Genomic DNA, 18,253 nt, shown 5'->3' on the forward strand with positions numbered 1-18,253 from the left:
CTGTAATCTAGCCAGTAAAGACTAAATAAACAGCTGTGGGCTGATATTAATAGCCAGGGAACATTGTTGGCTAATGGCCCATTCCCTTGCTACTAATATCAGCCCCCAGCAGCCGGCTTTCCCTCTGCTGGTTATAAAAATGATGTGGGAGCCCACACCATTTTTTTCTTTTAGGCTCTGTGCCACAATCTGGGCTTAGCAGCGCTTTGGACGCATATTTTTTGCTGCATCCAAAACCCTGCATTCGATTGAAAGCAGTTAAATCCACGTGTTCAGTGAACCATGCAAATTACCACATTCAATATATTCAAGTGGTCAAATTTCTGTTACAGAGACTAGCAACTCCGCAAGAGATTTTAACATGCTGCGGTCCTGAAAGACGCGACGCATGTCAGTGTCCGCGGGTGATTTGCAGCCTCAGATGCACGCATAGTAGACATGGGATTTCTAGAAATCCCATCCAGTATGCTGTAACATCTGGACGCTGCGGGTTTGATGCTGTATAAACAAGCAGAGTCAAACCTGCAGCAGCTCCTGATCGTGGCCACGTACTCAAACCCATGTCAATTTCTGTAGCGGACACGCTAGTCTTTGCTGCATATTTTGACCAATTTCAGTGTCATTATATGCGGTGAATTCACATGTACCGACAACAAAAGAGCCACATTAGAACACCGCGTTTTGGACGCTGCAAAAATACGCTGCATCCAAAGCGCTGCCGAGTGCTGATCGGGGGGATGTAGTGACTAACGAACCAGCTATGAGCTGTTATTAATGGCCAGGTACCATGTTAGCCTAATGGCACCTTCCTAGGCTAAAAATAGCAGCGCACAGCTGCCGCATAAATTACATGAATAGAAATGCTAATAAAGATTGGATGAATGGGACTAGCTGAAACCTAGCTATTTTGTTTGGTGATGTCAAGGTGTCAATCAGACCCTTTCATCACCAAACCTAATTAAAGTAAAGCGTTAAATAAACACACAGACACAGAGCAAACATTTTATTTGAAATACAACAGACATTCTTTAATCATTTCAATTAACCAATATACTCACCCCAGTTCTGACGGTAATCCAAGGGTTTAGGCAATGTCCCTCCAAATGAATTTATTTAGCTCCAAAAAGCATTAAATTGATGTACAAAAACGCAGAAACACTCAGGAAATTTCTGCTTCAAATCCTGAATGTGCGCACATAGCCTTATAGTGCTTGCTTTACTCCAGAAGGAAAAACGGACTAGAGATTTTACATTTTGGAAGGAATTAGTCTAAATTTTGAGTCCAGAAGAACTCATAGGAACACTTTTATTGTGAGAGGAAGTCTGACTTTTAAGATCCAGATTTGTCAGAATGTTTTAATGCTGCAAATCTTGCTTCATAAGCCCACCATGCTACTCATAATATGGTATTGCAAAGAAAGAACAAGTTAAAAAAAAAAATCACAATAAGGTATGAAAAAGTAAAATTTCACTGAGCAATGGACTGTAGTGATCAGACACTTTACTATGCCTGTGTTGGACTTTCTTCATGCCGGGTACACATTTCTTTTTAATAGTATAAAACACAAAATTTGAGCTTGGTTTAAGTTGGTATACATGCAGCACAGAAATGCATGTTTCACAATGGCCATGAATCAGAAAAACCTACAAGAAGCAAAATGAATATAAACCCTGCTGTAAATAAATAAAAAGCAAGTGCATTTAAATAAAATGGGGTTCTTAGTAACACTGTTTCCGATCAAAAATAGTATGAAAGCCATCCAACCAGCGACAAGGTGAACTCGTTTGGGAAAGAACCTACTCTGACACATGGTAAGGTTTTTAATATTAGACAAAGTTGACTTCTGTGTGAATAAGGGCAGACTGAGACTCAGGTCCCAACCAAGTTTTAATAGTATAGTAGAGCACAGCATATATTTCAGTTCTAATAAGCAAAATCCTGGAGTAAAGAAGCTTGAACGTAAAGCATGACTGTACTACATTACTGCGTGGAGCCCCACCTTAGAATACTTTATTTTTTAAACATGTATACGTTTGCCTGATACTGAAGCTGTAAAGTATATAACCCTTTATAAGTAGATTTGTACCAAAATATTAAAATCATCAGGCTTCCTACAAGCAATCGAATGCAATGTATGTAAATTAAAAGGAATTGTTTGCGTTTTGTTTTATAATAGTGGTGGCTTTATTTTTCTTCTGACTGCACATAGTTCTCCTTTAACAGGTTCTCTATAAGATAAGGTTCTCTTATAATATTTCACATTGACTAATAACTTAACTAACATAATGTAATCTCATTTTATAATTTGTTTTCACCAGTTCTGGTCTGGTCATATGCACAATATGCAGTTTGCAGGAACATAATCATGTGTCAACTGCTTCACTCAATGGCTTCAATTGAAAGGAGCAGAAGAGAGAAGTTGGCACGTAATCTTAAGTATGCAAATTGCATATGGAGTGGTCATGTGACTAACACAGATTGTGAAAAATGCCAAATCCTAGCAGTATGCTAACACAACATGAGAACATTTTTTGTTGAAAATAAATCTTTTTATTAAAAAAAAAAGGCAGTGTGCAAAAAGACTTCACTATAACTTTTGAAGAAGTCATAGTTTCTGTCAACACAACATGCGTTAAAGGGGTTAAACAACCCCTTAACGACCACCGGTACGCATTAAAACGGCAGCCGCTAAGAGGCCTCATTCCCTCATCACCATTTTAAAACGGCGATCGGGAATAAGGGTATAGCGCCCCCCAGAATCGGAGTTACAGCTACCGGGGGAAGACACGTTCAGGGGCGGATTTTCAGATTCCTGATCAGATGATCAATGTTATTCAGTGAATAACGGCGATCACTTTAAAAAAAAAAAAGTGTACCCGCTATTAAAATTGATACACCATTTTAAATTAGATACATATCAGAGGAGAGAGAAATGATGTCCTCTAGTCCCACCCCCCTCCCAATACCACCGCCATTCCCCAGGCCCTCCTGCTCCACCCCCTGAAAAAGAAAATGGTGGGCACATGTGCAAGAGCAGGGAATTTTCCTATTGGTTCCTGGATTGATCACTGTGATATACCATATCACAGTGATCAAAAGACAATAATTAGTACATCATCCCCCCCAGTGTCATCTCCTTAACCAGATTTAAAAAAAAAAAAAAAAAAATCATTTTTTGATTTTTTATTTAATTCTTTGCCGTTAGGGTTTGTTTCTTTCAGAAGATAAAAAAAAAAATGACAATTAGTGTTGAGCGCAAGTGCTTGCTTCTCGAGTTTTCATCGGGTTGCTCAGTTAAGCATCGAGTATCTCAGGTGCTCGAGTCCCCTCCACACATGTTTTGCGCCTGTTAGACAACCAAAAAAAAAACCATGTGGGGATTGCCAGTCATATACGGGCAATCCCTGCATGTTTTTCGGCTGTCTAACAGCCATGAAACATGAAGGGCAGGGACTCAAGCATGTCACTCAAGCACCCGCGATACTTGGTGCATACCTGAACGACCCGATCCAAACTTAAGTAGCGAGCACTTACGCTCAACAGTAATGAAGACATATTCAATATGATGACCTAATGTTATCAAATTTTGTGTAGTACCTGTGGGTTCAAAATTCTCAGGATTAGTTTCCAAAATGGGTTCAGTTGTGTGTGGGGGGTTGAGGGTGAGGGGAGATTGTGGGGGAATTCTACTGTTTAGGCACCCTGTGACATGTCCTCTGCAATCTATTTCAGCCAATTTGTGTTCTAAAATTCAAATATTGCTCCTTCCATTTCAAGCCACCCTGCCGTTTGTCCAAACAAAACTTTTTCACTACATGTGGGGTATCGTTGCGCTCAAAAGAAAGTGGGTAACAAATTGTGGAGGTCCACTTTTTGGTGTTACCTCTTACAAAAGGGAAAAAATTGGGGCTAAAGCAATATGTTAGAGGTGAACTTTAAATAATAATAATAATAAAAAAAAAATTCATTCCACTTCGCATGAATTCCGTTTTAGCACGTGAAGGGTTAATTTTTTTTCCTGACAACAGTTTTGAAAATTTGTTGAAAAAAAAAAAATGAGAAATTGCTGCTAAACTTTTAATTCTAACAAAATAAAAAGACATTTGAAAAATGATGCAGATGTAAAGTAGACATATGAGAAATGTTATTTGTTAATTAATTATTTTGCACAGCTTAACTAACTGGATATAAAGATGAGAGTTTGATAATTGTGATTTATTTTTTTTCAAAATTTTGCCATAATTGCAATATTTTCACAAATAAAGGGCAAGTCATATCGAACAAACTTTACCACTATCATGAAGTACAATATGTCACGAGAAATATTCTCAAAATCAGTGGGATCCGATGAAGAGTTCCAGAGTTATTACCTCAGAGTGACACTGGTCAGATTTCTAAAATTTGGCCTTGAAATTAAAGGCCAAAATTAGCTCTGTCACTAAGGGATTAATGAATTAGGCAAATCTGTAAAGGAGAACATGTGATTTCCAAACTAAATACTTTTTCCTCGAAATCCTGTTCAATTCCCATATGTCTTAAAGAAGCTTGATTCTATTTCTGTAAGCTATGCAGTAAGCTCCATTCTATTCCATAATTTATGCAGTGAGCTCAGTTCTGTTCCTGTATCCATGTAGTAAGCTTTGTTCTCTTCCGATATCTACAGTATATGGCAATATCTGTTGTGCTCCCGTATCTAAGTAGTAAGTATGATTCTGTTTTTATATCTACTGTATGGGAGCACAACTGGATCTTGCTTCATAACTACAGTGGCATGTAAAAGTTTGGGCACTCCTGGTCAAAATTACTATTATTGTGAACAGTTAAGCAAGTTGAAAATGAAATTACAGTATTTTTTAGACTAAAAGACGCAATTTTTTCCTCCAAAATTTTGGAAGAAAGTGGGGGGTGCGTCTTATAGTCCGAATACTATATACCTGGCTGTGTGTGTGGTGGGAGCAGCAGAGGGGGATCAGCGTGGCACAGGAGGCAGCAGCCGCCTGCTGTAACCTACACTGTGCCCGCTACTAAAGAAAATGAATATTCCCTGCTCCCCACGCCCATGGGCGTGGAGAGCAAGGAATATTCATTTCTCTTACTAGCCGTCACACTGGAGCTGCAGTGCGGCTCCTGCTGCCGCTCTGCAGTCTGTGTGCCCGCTATTAGAGCTCATGAATATTCCCTACAACCCACTCCCATGGGTTGTAGTGAATATCCATGGTCTTTAATAGCAGGCACACGTGCTGCGGTACAGTTGGCGCGCTATTGAACAGACTGAATGGTCACTGCTCCCCACGCACAGAGTCCCGGCGTGGGGAGCAGTGACTATTCCAGCACAGTGTCTCACACTGTGTGAGGGCGCATGGCAGGGAAGCCATGCGCGGCTCACACAGTGAGAGTGTCGGCAGCAGAGCGGGACAGCGCTGGAGGAGAGAGGAGGATTGTTTTTTTGGTTTTTTTATGTAGGCATCGTGATGGGGTCTCAAGGGGTGCCATACATACCAGGATGGGGGCTCAATGGGTGCCAAGCATACCAGGATGGGGGGGTCAAGGGGGTGCCATGCATACCAGGATGGGGGCTCAAGGGGTGCCATGCATACCAGGATGGGGGCTCAAGGGGTGCCATGCATACCAGGATGGGGGCTCAAGGGGTGCCATGCATACTAAGATGAGGATCAGGAGGTGCCATGAATACCAGGATGAAGGATCAAGGGGTGCCATGCATACCAGGAAGGGGGACCAAGGGGTACCATGCATACCAGGGTGGGGATGGGGGCCACGTATACCAGGAAGAAGGGGCCATGTTTACCAGGATGGAGGATATTAACAGAATTGGGGGACATTACCCCAATACCAGTGTCAGCAGCAGACCCCCTCCCCCATAACAGGGCATCATGACCACATTTTTTTCTAACATTTTTTTTTCCCCTATTTTCTTCCTCCAAAACCTACGTGTGTCTTATGGTCCAGTGCGTCTTATAGTCCGAAAAATACGGTATCTCTAAAAGGCCTAAAGATGACACATTTACTTTGTATTTTAGGCAAAAATAATATATATTTTACATTTTAAAAATTACAAAAAGGAAAATGTGCCAATTCAAAAGTTTGGGCACCCTTCCAAGAGTCTTTCAATTCTTGTTGAAAGGATTTTCATCCATTCTTCCTTGGAAAATTATTCCAGTTCTGTGAGATTCCTGGGTCATCTAGCATGCACTGCTTTTTTGAGGTCTAACAACAGATTTTCAATGATGTTTATATCAGGGTACTTAGGGCCATTGTAAAACCTTCAGCTTGCACCTTTTGGAGGTAGTTTATTGTGGATTTTGACATGTGTTTAGGATTATTATTTATTTGTATAAACCATCCTCTTTTCAACTTCAGCTTTTTTTTTTTGTTTTCTTTGTTTTGTTTTTTTACACAGATTGTGTTATGTTTGCTTCAAGAATTTGTTGAAATGTCATTGAATTCATACTTCCCTCTACCCGTGAAATGTTCCCCGTGCCAGTGGCTGCAAGACAAGCCCAAAGCATGATTGATCCACCCCAATGCGCAATGGTTGGCGAGATGATCTTTTCTTGAAATTCTGTGCCCTTTTTTCTCCACACATAGCTTTGATCTTTATGGTTAAAAAGTTCTATTTTAATCTCATCCGTCCACAGAACTTGTTTCCAAAATGCATCAGGCTTGTTTAGATGTTCTATTGCATACTTCTGACGCTGAATTTTATGGTGAGGATGCAGGAGAGGTTTTCTTCTAATGACTCTTCCATGAAGGCCATATTTGTGCAGGTATCTCTCAAGAGTAGGGAAATGTACCACAACTCCAGTGTCTGCTAAATCTTTCTGAAGGTCTTTTGCAGTCAAGCGGGGGTTCCGCTTTGCCTCTCTAGCAATCCTACGAGCAGCTCTCATTGAAATTTTGATTGGTCTTCCAGAGGGGGGGGCGGGGGCCCGCCGCACTGTGCATGGGGGAGGGGAGAGAGCTGTGAGCCCGTCGCACTATGCACAGGGGGAAAGCTGTGGGTCCGTCGCACTGTGCAAGGGAGGCGGGGGAGCTGTGGGCCCGTCGCACTGTGGTGATCGCTTGTACTATACACAGCAGTGCATCAGCACGGCTATGTATAGTGAAAATCATGATCTCCTATGAGGGCTAGCTAAACGCTGGCTTACGCTGACAAGCATGGAAGTCTCCAGCAGACTCCCGGCTGTCATGGCAACCCATCAGCACCACGTTATCGCATCACAGGTGTGCAGATAGGCATGGGGAATGCTGTGCCCCCTGCTGGTGCATAAATTGCCGCTGTAAGAGATTGAACAGGTTAGCAAATAATAGCCTGACAAGGCGCGGGCTCCGCTCCACCTGCGGCTCTTAAGAGGCGAATAATGGCTGATTAAATCAGCCAGGAAATATGCAAGCTCGGCTTGCACATCTAAGTCAGGGACACAACATATGATGTAACTGTACATCATATGTTGTAAAGGGGTTAAAAGGTGGCAATCCAGTAAACTATTAACTGCAGCACTGTCCCAGATAACGTCCTGGAGAGGAGAGGCGATGGAAAATGCTGGAAGTGATTGCAGCCCCAGCCTCCTGTGACGTCCTGTTGGGAGACTCCACTCAGATGAAATAACACAGGTAGTGCAGTAAAAAAAAAAAAAAAAAAAAACCCACACATTTAGGGTTTAGATCAGGGGTTTCAAACACGCGGGCCGGGGGAATGCGGCCCCTCTGGCTGCTTCATGCGGCCCACAGGCACCATAGACCCTGATCGCGGCCCGGTCCAGGAGCCGCCGACAGCTGCGCTTTAGTTCAGTGTATTGCTGCGCAGAGACCAGCTCTCTGCACAGCAATACCAATGCCAGCCGCCGGCCTATCAGAGGCCAGCAGCTGACATCTGCATCCTAGCGCATCGGCGAATGACATCACTGGACCAGGCCGCGATCGGGGTCTTTGGTGCCTGGAAGGGGACATATGGGTACCTGGATGGGGTCGTTCTTACAAGACGAGGACCAGTATGGGGCCATTACTACAAGACGAGGACCAGTATGGGGCCATTACTACAAGACGAGGACCAGTATGGGGCCATTACTACAAGACGAGGGCCAGTATGGGGCCATTACTACAAGACGAGGACCAGTATGGGGCCATTACTACAAGACGAGGACCAGTATGGGGCCATTACTACAAGACGAGGACCAGTATGGGGCCATTACTACAAGACGAGGACCAGTATGGGGCCATTACTACAAGACGAGGACCAGTATGGGGCCATTACTACAAGACGAGGACCAGTATGGGGCCATTACTACAAGACGAGGACCAGTATGGGGCCATTACTACAAGACGAGGACCAGTATGGGGCCATTACTACAAGACGAGGACCAGTATGGGGCCATTACTACAAGACGAGGACCAGTATGGGGCCATTACTACAAGACGAGGACCAGTATGGGGCCATTACTACAAGACGAGGACCAGTATGGGGCCATTACTACAAGACGAGGACCAGTATGGGGCCATTACTACAAGACGAGGACCAGTATGGGGCCATTACTACAAGACGAGGACCAGTATGGGGCCATTACTACAAGACGAGGACCAGTATGGGGCCATTACTACAAGACGAGGACCAGTATGGGGCCATTACTACAAGACGAGGACCAGTATGGGGCCATTACTACAAGACGAGGACCAGTATGGGGCCATTACTACAAGACGAGGACCAGTATGGGGCCATTACTACAAGATGAGGACCAGTATGGGGCATTACTACAAGATGAGGACCAGTATGGGGCCATTACTACAAGATGAGGACCAGTATGGGGCCATTACTACAAGATGAGGACCAGTATGGGGCCATTACTACAAGATGAGGACCAGTATGGGGCCATTACTACAAGACGAGGACCAGTATGGGGCATTACTACAAGACGAGGACCAGTATGGGGCATTACTACAAGACGAGGACCAGTATGGGGCATTACTACAAGACGAGGACCAGTATGGGGCCATTACTACAAGACGAGGACCAGTATGGGGCCATTACTACAAGATGAGGACCAGTATGGGGCCATTACTACAAGATGAGGACCAGTATGGGGCCATTACTACAAGATGAGGACCAGTATGGGGCCATTACTACAAGATGAGGACCAGTATGGGGCCATTACTACAAGATGAGGACCAGTATGGGGCCATTACTACAAGATGAGGACCAGTATGGGGCATTACTACAAGATGAGGACCAGTATGGGGCATTACTACAAGATGAGGACCAGTATGGGGCATTACTACAAGATGAGGACCAGTATGGGGCATTACTACAAGATGAGGACCAGTATGGGGCATTACTACAAGATGAGGACCAGTATGGGGCATTACTACAAGATGAGGACCAGTATGGGGCATTACTACAAGATGAGGACCAGTATGGGGCATTACTACAAGATGAGGACCAGAATGGGGCATTACTACAAGATGAGGACCAGGATGGGACATATGGGCAACTGGGTGAGCACCTGGATGGGGACATATGGGCACCTGGAAGGGGACATATGGGCACTATGGGCACCTGGACAAGAGGACCAGGATGGGGCATTACTACTAGATGAGGACCAGGATGGGGCATTACTACTAGATGAGGACCAGGATGGGGCATTACTACTAGATGAGGACCAGGATGGGGCATTACTACTAGATGAGGACCAGGATGGGGCATTACTACTAGATGAGGACCAGGATGGGGCATTACTACTAGATGAGGACCAGGATGGGGCATTACTACTAGATGAGGACCAGGATGGGGCATTACTACTAGATGAGGACCAGGATGGGGCATTACTACTAGATGAGGACCAGGATGGGGCATTACTACTAGATGAGGACCAGGATGGGGCATTACTACTAGATGAGGACCAGGATGGGGCATTACTACTAGATGAGGACCAGGATGGGGCATTACTACTAGATGAGGACCAGGATGGGGCATTACTACTAGATGAGGACCAGGATGGGGCATTACTACTAGATGAGGACCAGGATGGGGCATTACTACTAGATGAGGACCAGGATGGAGCATTACTACTAGATGAGGACCAGGATGGAGCATTACTACTAGATGAGGACCAGGATGGGGCATTACTACAAGATGAGGACCAGTTCAAAAGATGTATAGAAAAAAAAATGGTATCACTAAAAATGTCACTTTGTCATGCAAAGAATGCGGCCCCCCAAATTAAATTTGTTTCTGTGTGTGGCTCATATACCCAGCTGAGTTTGAGACCCCTGGTTTAGATAGATAGGGAGAAGTGTAGGGTAGTTTATAATAAATCTAATTACAAAAGTGGTTAGGGAGTAAAGATAGATATTTAGAAAATTTTAGGTGCCGGACCAAAACTTTAATTAATTACAAATTTTACTAAATTGTAATATACCATTTCACATACCCTGCTTGTAGCTGCCAGCATTTCCAGGAAGGAATAAAATTGGAATTCCAGTTAAGGAAAGATTTCTGTTTTCCTCTGTATAAACACCCTCACCATACAGATATAATTCATATGCTGGATAATGCATGGACACCTTTTTCGGAAGCTGTATTTTCTAAGAATATAAAAAAATAAGTGTTTATTTTCATTTACTTGCACATAATACAACAATATCAACCATCACACAAAAATACAATAAATCAAAACATGTTGCATGGATAGTTATATTGAGGGAACCTATGAGCACATTCATGCCATTCTAATCCTGGGAAACAAGATATACAAGACAACTAAAACTTCTCGTTTACACTAAACTACTTTTCCCTTTAAGAGTAAATACATAGTTCAATGTTGTTTTTAACATAAATTTTGCAGGTACTTTAAATGCCACACTGATAGCTCAAAATTTGGCCGAGCTGTGTTCCTGAAAAGTGTGCAACTCTGGAAGCAAGAGTGCACAGAGTAGAGCAGATTCAATAGAAAGTCATAGGCTTTCTGCACTAAAGGCTCACTCGGGCAGGAATTATGCACTTCTTAAGAGTAATGACTTGCCATTGAATCCATATTCTGCTCTATGCACTTTACTCCTGAGCTTCTCATGCACAATTCCCAGCTGTTTTGAGAGATGGATGAGTGCTTTCATGGATCTAAAAGTTTTACAGCTCCTACAATATATCAGGAAAAGCAAAAGATAGTGAGAATAATAAACTGCCCACTTGCAAACAAAGTATCAGGTCAAATACAGCAATATGTGAAAGTTAGATTAAGACTTAACTTTTAATAGTCCAATAATTAAAAAAAATAAATAAATAAATAACTGTGCTGCCTAAAAAGAGGGTATATACTCCACCCTAGTTATAAGTGATCTTTTGCGTGAGATGGAGGTCTACATCTTTTAGTAAAACCAGAGTCAAAAACAAAAATTTAGACTACCCTGTAGTAAGAAGGTCCATGTCAGGAAAGTCCAAGGAATTGTGTCGTGGAAAGAGTAGGACACAGGGGGACAGTTAAGGTGCCCACTGTCCAATGGTCCACCCAAATCCAGGAGACCATAATATCCTATTGCAATACAATTACAGGACAATTCTTCAAATCTCTAGCTTTTTCTACCCAAGATATCAACAGTATTCTTTTAGCTTTATAGATACCATGAATCAAGAGCGGACAGGCCTCCATTTAAATTTTGTTGCAGTGTGTTAGTGAAGTTATTGACACCAGGTCGCTGTGAAAAATAGTAACCTACAAGGCCAGCTATTTAAAACTGTGGTCACAAATATCACTTATCACTGCTGTTCAAATCCAGCCATTTGTAGTGAAGGTAGAAAATATTGTCCTCCATTTAAAATGGGCAAGGCGCGTGGCAAGGGACGGGGAAGTGGACGTGATGGTGAATGCAGAGGACGAGGCCATGGGCAAGCTGAAATTGTGCCACAAACACCCATATCTTGTCGCTCGACCTTCCTGTCCCAATTAATAGGGGACAGCAGAACACCACTACTGAACACAGAGCAGTGTGAAAAGGTTATTGGTTGGATAGCAGATAATGCTTCCAGTCACTTAGCCACACCACCACCCTGTCTTCCACACGGTCAAGTCTCAGTAGCCGTGAGTCTGGACTGCATATTTCTCACCCTGATCCTCCTTCCTCCCACCATGCCGAGTGCCCGGAGACAACTGATCCCACATTTTGACACTTTGAAGAGCTGTTCACTTTTCCATTTATAGATTAGGGCCTCTCGCCCGGTACACTTGAAGCGGGGCAAGAGGAGATTGCATGTAGCGATGCCCAAATATTTGAGCAGCCACGGTCACATGAAGGCGACGGTGGGTAAACTGTCACAAGAGGTGGATGATGATGAGACAATTGCCAGAAAGTCAGGAGGAGGACCAGGGTGCGGAAGTGGAAGATGAGGTGGTGGACGATGAAGTCGCTGACCAAACCTGGCAAGGTGACCTGCAGAGCGAGGACAGCAGTTCACAGGGGGAGGGAGACATAGCAGCACAACAGGCAAGAACAAGCAGTGTGGTGGCCACAGGCAGAAGGCAGGCAACCGTTCCCTGTAAGATCAACATGACGGAAGTTGCCACTACAACTGTTAGGTCTTCTAGAGTCTGGTTGCTTTTTAAAGACTCTGCCGACAACCCCAAAAAGGCCATTTGAACCACCTGCCAAGCCAGCATCAGCAGGAGTAGCAAAACTACCAGCCTGACCACCACCGGCATGATCAGGCACATGGCAGCAAAGTATCCGACTAAGTGGCCCGAACCCCAGGGTCCAGCAACAGTGTCTGCGGGTGACACCACTGCTTGTTCTGCTGTTGTGCGTGCACGCCAATCCCCTGTCCATGGCGCATGCCAAGATGCCTCCCGCTGGGCACCTGTCGTTGAACACTCTCAACTAGCAGCATCAGCAAGCACGTCCACGTCCTTGTCCCAGCACAGCGTTCAGTTGTCTCTACCTCAGTCCTTGGAACACAAGCGCAAATACGCAGTTAAAGCCCCACAGGCCACACTACTAAATTCACACATTTTGCGAATGCTTGCGCTCGAAATGTTGCCTATTAGGCTCGTGGAGACGGAAGCTTTCCGCAACCTGATGGCGGCGGCCGTCCCTCGGTTCTTGGTCACCAACCGCCACTATTTCTCCCACTCTGCACATTTAAAAAGCTTAATTGTACACATTTTTTAGTGTAAATATCATCTCCCACTAACGCACACTTGTGGAGGAGAGCCTGAGAAGTCACCAGAAGCCAAATACTCCTTATAGGAGTTACTATATTGCCCCTTCCAGTGGATCCTTGATGGAGGCCTGGTAGCGTGCTAAGCGGCGGCCAGCGTGAAGCACCTGAGAGACCCTGGGAGAAGGAGGATGCACCCGAGATAAAAGAGGTGAGGAGTATTGGAGTGCGGGGAACCCCCTCGGTGTGGAGGACCCCTCAGGTCTCCAGACATCCCCTGTGCCGGCCCCGGTCCGTGTGCAGCTCCTGGCTTCCCCTCCCCGCACCCCCTCGCCTCCAGCGCTCAGGGAATCCTAGGGAGTGAAGTTGAAAGGAGCCCTGCCTCACCTCTGGCTGGCTCTGGTGGGTCCCGGCACGGTTGCTGCCGCTGCACTGCCTCTCTGAAGATTTGAGGAGCGTAACAACGCGGCTGTGGCCTCCTCCCTGGGTCACAGCTGAAGCTGGAAGCGGGTGCCATTAAGGGAAAAGGCGCCAAACCCGCCATCTTGAGGCTCCTTTACTCCCTCATACCCCCTTCCTTTGCAACAATTAATGTGAAGGGAGCAGATTTTCCCTCAACCCCACTTGAGAGGATTCTACAAGTAACATCCCTTTCATTTCGCTTATTTACAGAACATAAGCCATAGGTTCAATATAACTGAAGAAGTTTCATTATAATTCTGCAAATTGCCTCTTCAAAGAAAAAGAGGACTTGTACTCTATAGCGGCACCTATTGGAAGTAGCAATCCTACAAGTCACAATCAACCCTTTAACGAGTCGTGCAATATGACTTAGGATAAAAGCCAAATCAGAATCTCAATTTGTAGACACGGTGTTTCGGGCTGTTGGCCCTCATCAGTGCAAAGTATGAGAACTGATTTGGCTAGGTGAGAGGCTCTGGACTGATGTGTCACTCTCCATAATTATAATTCTGAACTCTTATCTGTTAATTTAAGTTGCAAAGTGACATGCTGACAACTATTGGTCTTTAATGGAACTACAGCTTTCACAACAAAGCAATACTGTGGATACTTGATTCCCCCTAGACAACCTAATTCTTTTTACTCAACTTCAACGGTACTAACATTTACTCCCTAAGGCTGCGTGCACACGATGCGTTTTTCATGCGTTTATGCTGCGGAATTTCCGCAGCGGAAACGCATCAAAAACGCATGGTAATCCGCACCCCATGGTCCCCAATGGCATTCCGCAATGTCAATGAACATGCTGCGGATTTTTCCGCAGCATTTCAGCAGCGCTCATAAATCCGCAGCATGTTCATTAATTTTGTGGAAGCGCAGCGATTGACTTGCATTGAGACGCATAGAATCAGTGTCTGTACATTTGTACAAGCGGATTATATGCGGTTCAATTTGCGTATGGTACCCAAGTCTGGAGGAGAGAAGACTCTCATCCAGACCTGGGTACCATTGTACCTGTAAAAAAAAGAATAAAATAAAAAATAAAGCTTATATTCACCTGTCCGGCGGCCCCTGCAGCGCTTACCTTCCAGGACCTGAGATGACGTCGCGGTCATGTGAAAGCAGGCTGTCTCGCGAGATGCCGGCAAGCCAGGAAGGAGCGCGACAGCTCACGCGACGGCATCGGAGGTAAGTATAGCTTTTATTTTTTTATTTTTACGGTCACACTATATAAATCCATCCCATTTGCATGGATTTATATAGTGTGACCTAGTTGTCAAGCACTTTCCAAGTGATGCTATCGCCTGGAAAGTGCTTGTCAGTCCGCATGCGGAAACACATGCGTTAACGCATGTGGATACGCATGTATTCTGCAGGAAAAACGCATGCACAATCTGCATGCGTTTTTTCTGCCAGGGAGATGCAGAAATGCTGCAGAAATTTTCTGCTTCATTTCTGCATCGTGGGCACATAGCCTAAGACCTCTCAGGGTCTCAACAAGAAGGAAATCTAAAAACTTTAAATTGATCTTTATATACATCTGGAAACTACCCTGACCAGCAAAGCTCTCAAACGCCAGTGCTCTTATAAAAGAACATAGCGACACCTACTGGTCATTGGTGGAAAGAATACTCCCTTTTCCTAACTAAATATTAAGACTTTCTACTTTTGCTTATCAACCATTCCCCACAAGTAAACAAAGACTAACGCTTGCTATCCTTTTGGGTCACTCCGTATTAGACAGTACAGTGTGATATGAAACGAAAACAGGGGGAAATACCTTTTCATACACGCTCAAATCACAATTTCAGAATGGTTAAAACAGTCAAAGTGCATGTTAAAGAAAGACTCTGAAAGCAATGCTACTCCTCGTAAGCAGGGAGAACTAGACCAGTTTCTAAAGAAAAAAAATTCCTACACCACTTTGGCTAAAGGAGAAAAATTAAACCTCTTCTGGACGCTCTACGGGCCAATAAGCAGCTGTATAGGTCGCTCTTCCCATTTGGACTGGCTGTCCTAAAACATCGTAATCAAATTTCCATACGAACCACGGGGGATTTACTAGCTTCATGGGAAATTGTAGGAATTCAACAAATTGAGATACCCTCGTGGATGAAGAAAATTTCACCCTCCCTCAGCTACAGAGGCCTGAAAAATGGTCGATGAAGGGGAAAGGCACCACGACTCGACTAGAGCCAGAGGAAAACCAACTAGACTTCTACCTCCATCTATGTTTAGCACATGAAGTCAGCTTTCCTTATGGATCTGATGAGCCTTTCTCAATTTGTCTAGATGACTGAGAAAGCTATTTTTGAGACACCTCCTGAATTACTCCTTTCTATGTTTTGGTTGTACTTTGCAAATATTCTATGAATAACTTTGAGCATTGTTTTTGTACTAGTCCTTGTTATATTTAATGTCGTTTTCTAAAGGTATCACCACCCGACCTATTATACCCCTTCCTGCAGCAGATAAGTTGTATATTAATTATATTATAGTTCCGATTTGTTCTATATGTGTATGCTCATGCCTAGTTGGTTGGACCTCCTCACATATACAGGATGGGCCATTTATATGGATACACCTAAATAAAATGGGAATGGTTGGTGATATCAACTTCCTGTTTGTGGCACATTAGTATATGTGGGGGGGGGTACTTTTCCAGATAGGTGGTGACCATGGCAGCCATTTTGAAGTCGGCTATTTTGGATCCAACTTTATTTTTTTTCAATGGGAAGAGGGTCATGTGACACATCAAACTTATTGAGAATTTCATAAGAAAAACAATGGTGTGCTTGGTTTTAACGTAACTTTATTCTTTCATGAGTTTTTACAAGTTTATGACCACTTATAAAATGTGTTCAAAGTGCTGCCCATTGTGTTGGATTGTCAATGCAACCCTCTTCTCCCACTCTTGACACACTGATAGCAACACAGCAGAAGAAATGCTAGCACAGGCTTCCAGTATCCCTTGTTTCAGATGCTGCACATCTCGTATCTTGATGGTATGGTGTGGTAAATGGGGTACAGAGATAGTGGGGTCATTCTTCATCAATGGAAACCTCATGCCACTGGATATCTGAAATTGCTACATGATGTGTTGCCCTCTTTATGCACTGAAGATGGCATGGGGCCAATGCACTGAATGAAGCAGCATGGCATGGGGCCAATACACTGAATGGAGCAGCATGGCATGGGGCCAATACACTGAATGGAGCAGCATGGCATGGGGCCAATACACTGAATGGAGCAGCATGGCATGGGGCCAATACACTGAATGGAGCAGCATGGCATGGGGCCAATACACTGAATGGAGCAGCATGGCATGGGGCCAATACACTGAATGGAGCAGCATGGCATGGGGCCAATACACTGAATGGAGCAGCATGGCATGGGGCCAATACACTGAATGGAGCAGCATCGCATGGGGCCAATACACTGGATGGAGCAGCATGGGGCCAATGCACTGGATGGAGCAGCATGGCATGGGGCCAATACACTGGATGGAGCAGCATGGCATGGGGCCAATACACTGGATGGAGCAGCATGGCATGGGGCCAATACACTGGATGGAGCAGCATGGCATGGGGCCAATACACTGGATGGAGCAGCATGGCATGGGGCCAATACACTGGATGGAGCAGCATGGCATGGGGCCAATACACTGGATGGAGCAGCATGGCATGGGGCCAATACACTGGATGGAGCAGCATGGCATGGGGCCAATACACTGGATGGAGCAGCATGGCATGGGGCCAATACACTGGATGGAGCAGCATGGCATGGGGCCAATGCACTGGATGGAGCAGCATGGCATGGGGCCAATGCACTGGATGGAGCAGCAAGGGGCCAATATACTGTATGGAGCAGCATCATATGAGGCCAATATACTGTATGGAGCAGCATCATATGGGGCCAATATACTGTATGGAGCAGCATCATATGGGGCCAATATACTGTATGGAGCAGCATTACATGGGGCCCATAATTCTGTATGGATATGGTCACTGTATCACCTGTATATACCTGTATTAAAGCATATATAGGTACTCTGTATATGCTGTAATGTCACCGGTGATCCCTGTATTACCTGAACACTGACACTATATACAGAGCTCCTGTGTATAATGTCATCAGTGATAATATTAGTGTTATTAGTATTGTGTTTTTTATTATTGATCACTATTGTATTATTCGGTCACTATGAGGTGGTAATATATGATCTGGTCATGGTGTGGAGGTATTTGTTCCTTGTATGTCGTATTATTCGGTCACTGTCGTGGTAATACATGGTCTGGTCATTGTGTGACGGTATTATTCAGTCACCATGTGGTGGTAATATATGATCTGGTCATGATGTGACAGTATTATGCAATCTCTATGTGGTCCCGTCATGGTGTAACAGTATTATTCAGTCACTATGTAGAGGTAATATGTGGTCTTGTCATGGTGTGACTGTATTAATCGCCTGTATGTGGTATTCGGTCACTATGTAGTCTGGTCACGGTGTTGTGGTATTTATCCCTTGTATGTGGTGGTACTACTCTTGGTATAGTGGATTGTGTTGTGTATGGCGGCCATTTGTGCTCTCTGATATCAATAAGGGGAAGATTCTTGACTTCCAAAAGAGA

The 18,253-nt window shown here is 44.3% G+C and overlaps 1 protein-coding gene across 2 annotated transcripts in view; it reads right to left on the reverse strand.

Annotated features, from left to right (window-relative positions):
- The window catches only part of PGAP1 (post-GPI attachment to proteins inositol deacylase 1), a 1,100,814-nt gene that overhangs the window by 1,071,424 nt on the left and 11,137 nt on the right, over positions 1–18,253 (reverse strand). For both annotated transcript variants that reach the window (XM_073647815.1, XM_073647814.1), the window contains exon 2: positions 10,444–10,597. In XM_073647815.1, the coding sequence (XP_073503916.1) occupies positions 10,444–10,597 (154 nt within the window). The remainder of the gene's footprint in view (positions 1–10,443; positions 10,598–18,253) is intronic.

The sequence above is a fragment of the Phyllobates terribilis genome, unplaced genomic scaffold (genome assembly GCF_046119375.1).
Source record: "Phyllobates terribilis strain yellow unplaced genomic scaffold, ASM4611937v1 Scaffold_9__5_contigs__length_417890890, whole genome shotgun sequence".
In the NCBI taxonomy this organism is placed as follows: Eukaryota; Metazoa; Chordata; class Amphibia; order Anura; family Dendrobatidae; genus Phyllobates; species Phyllobates terribilis.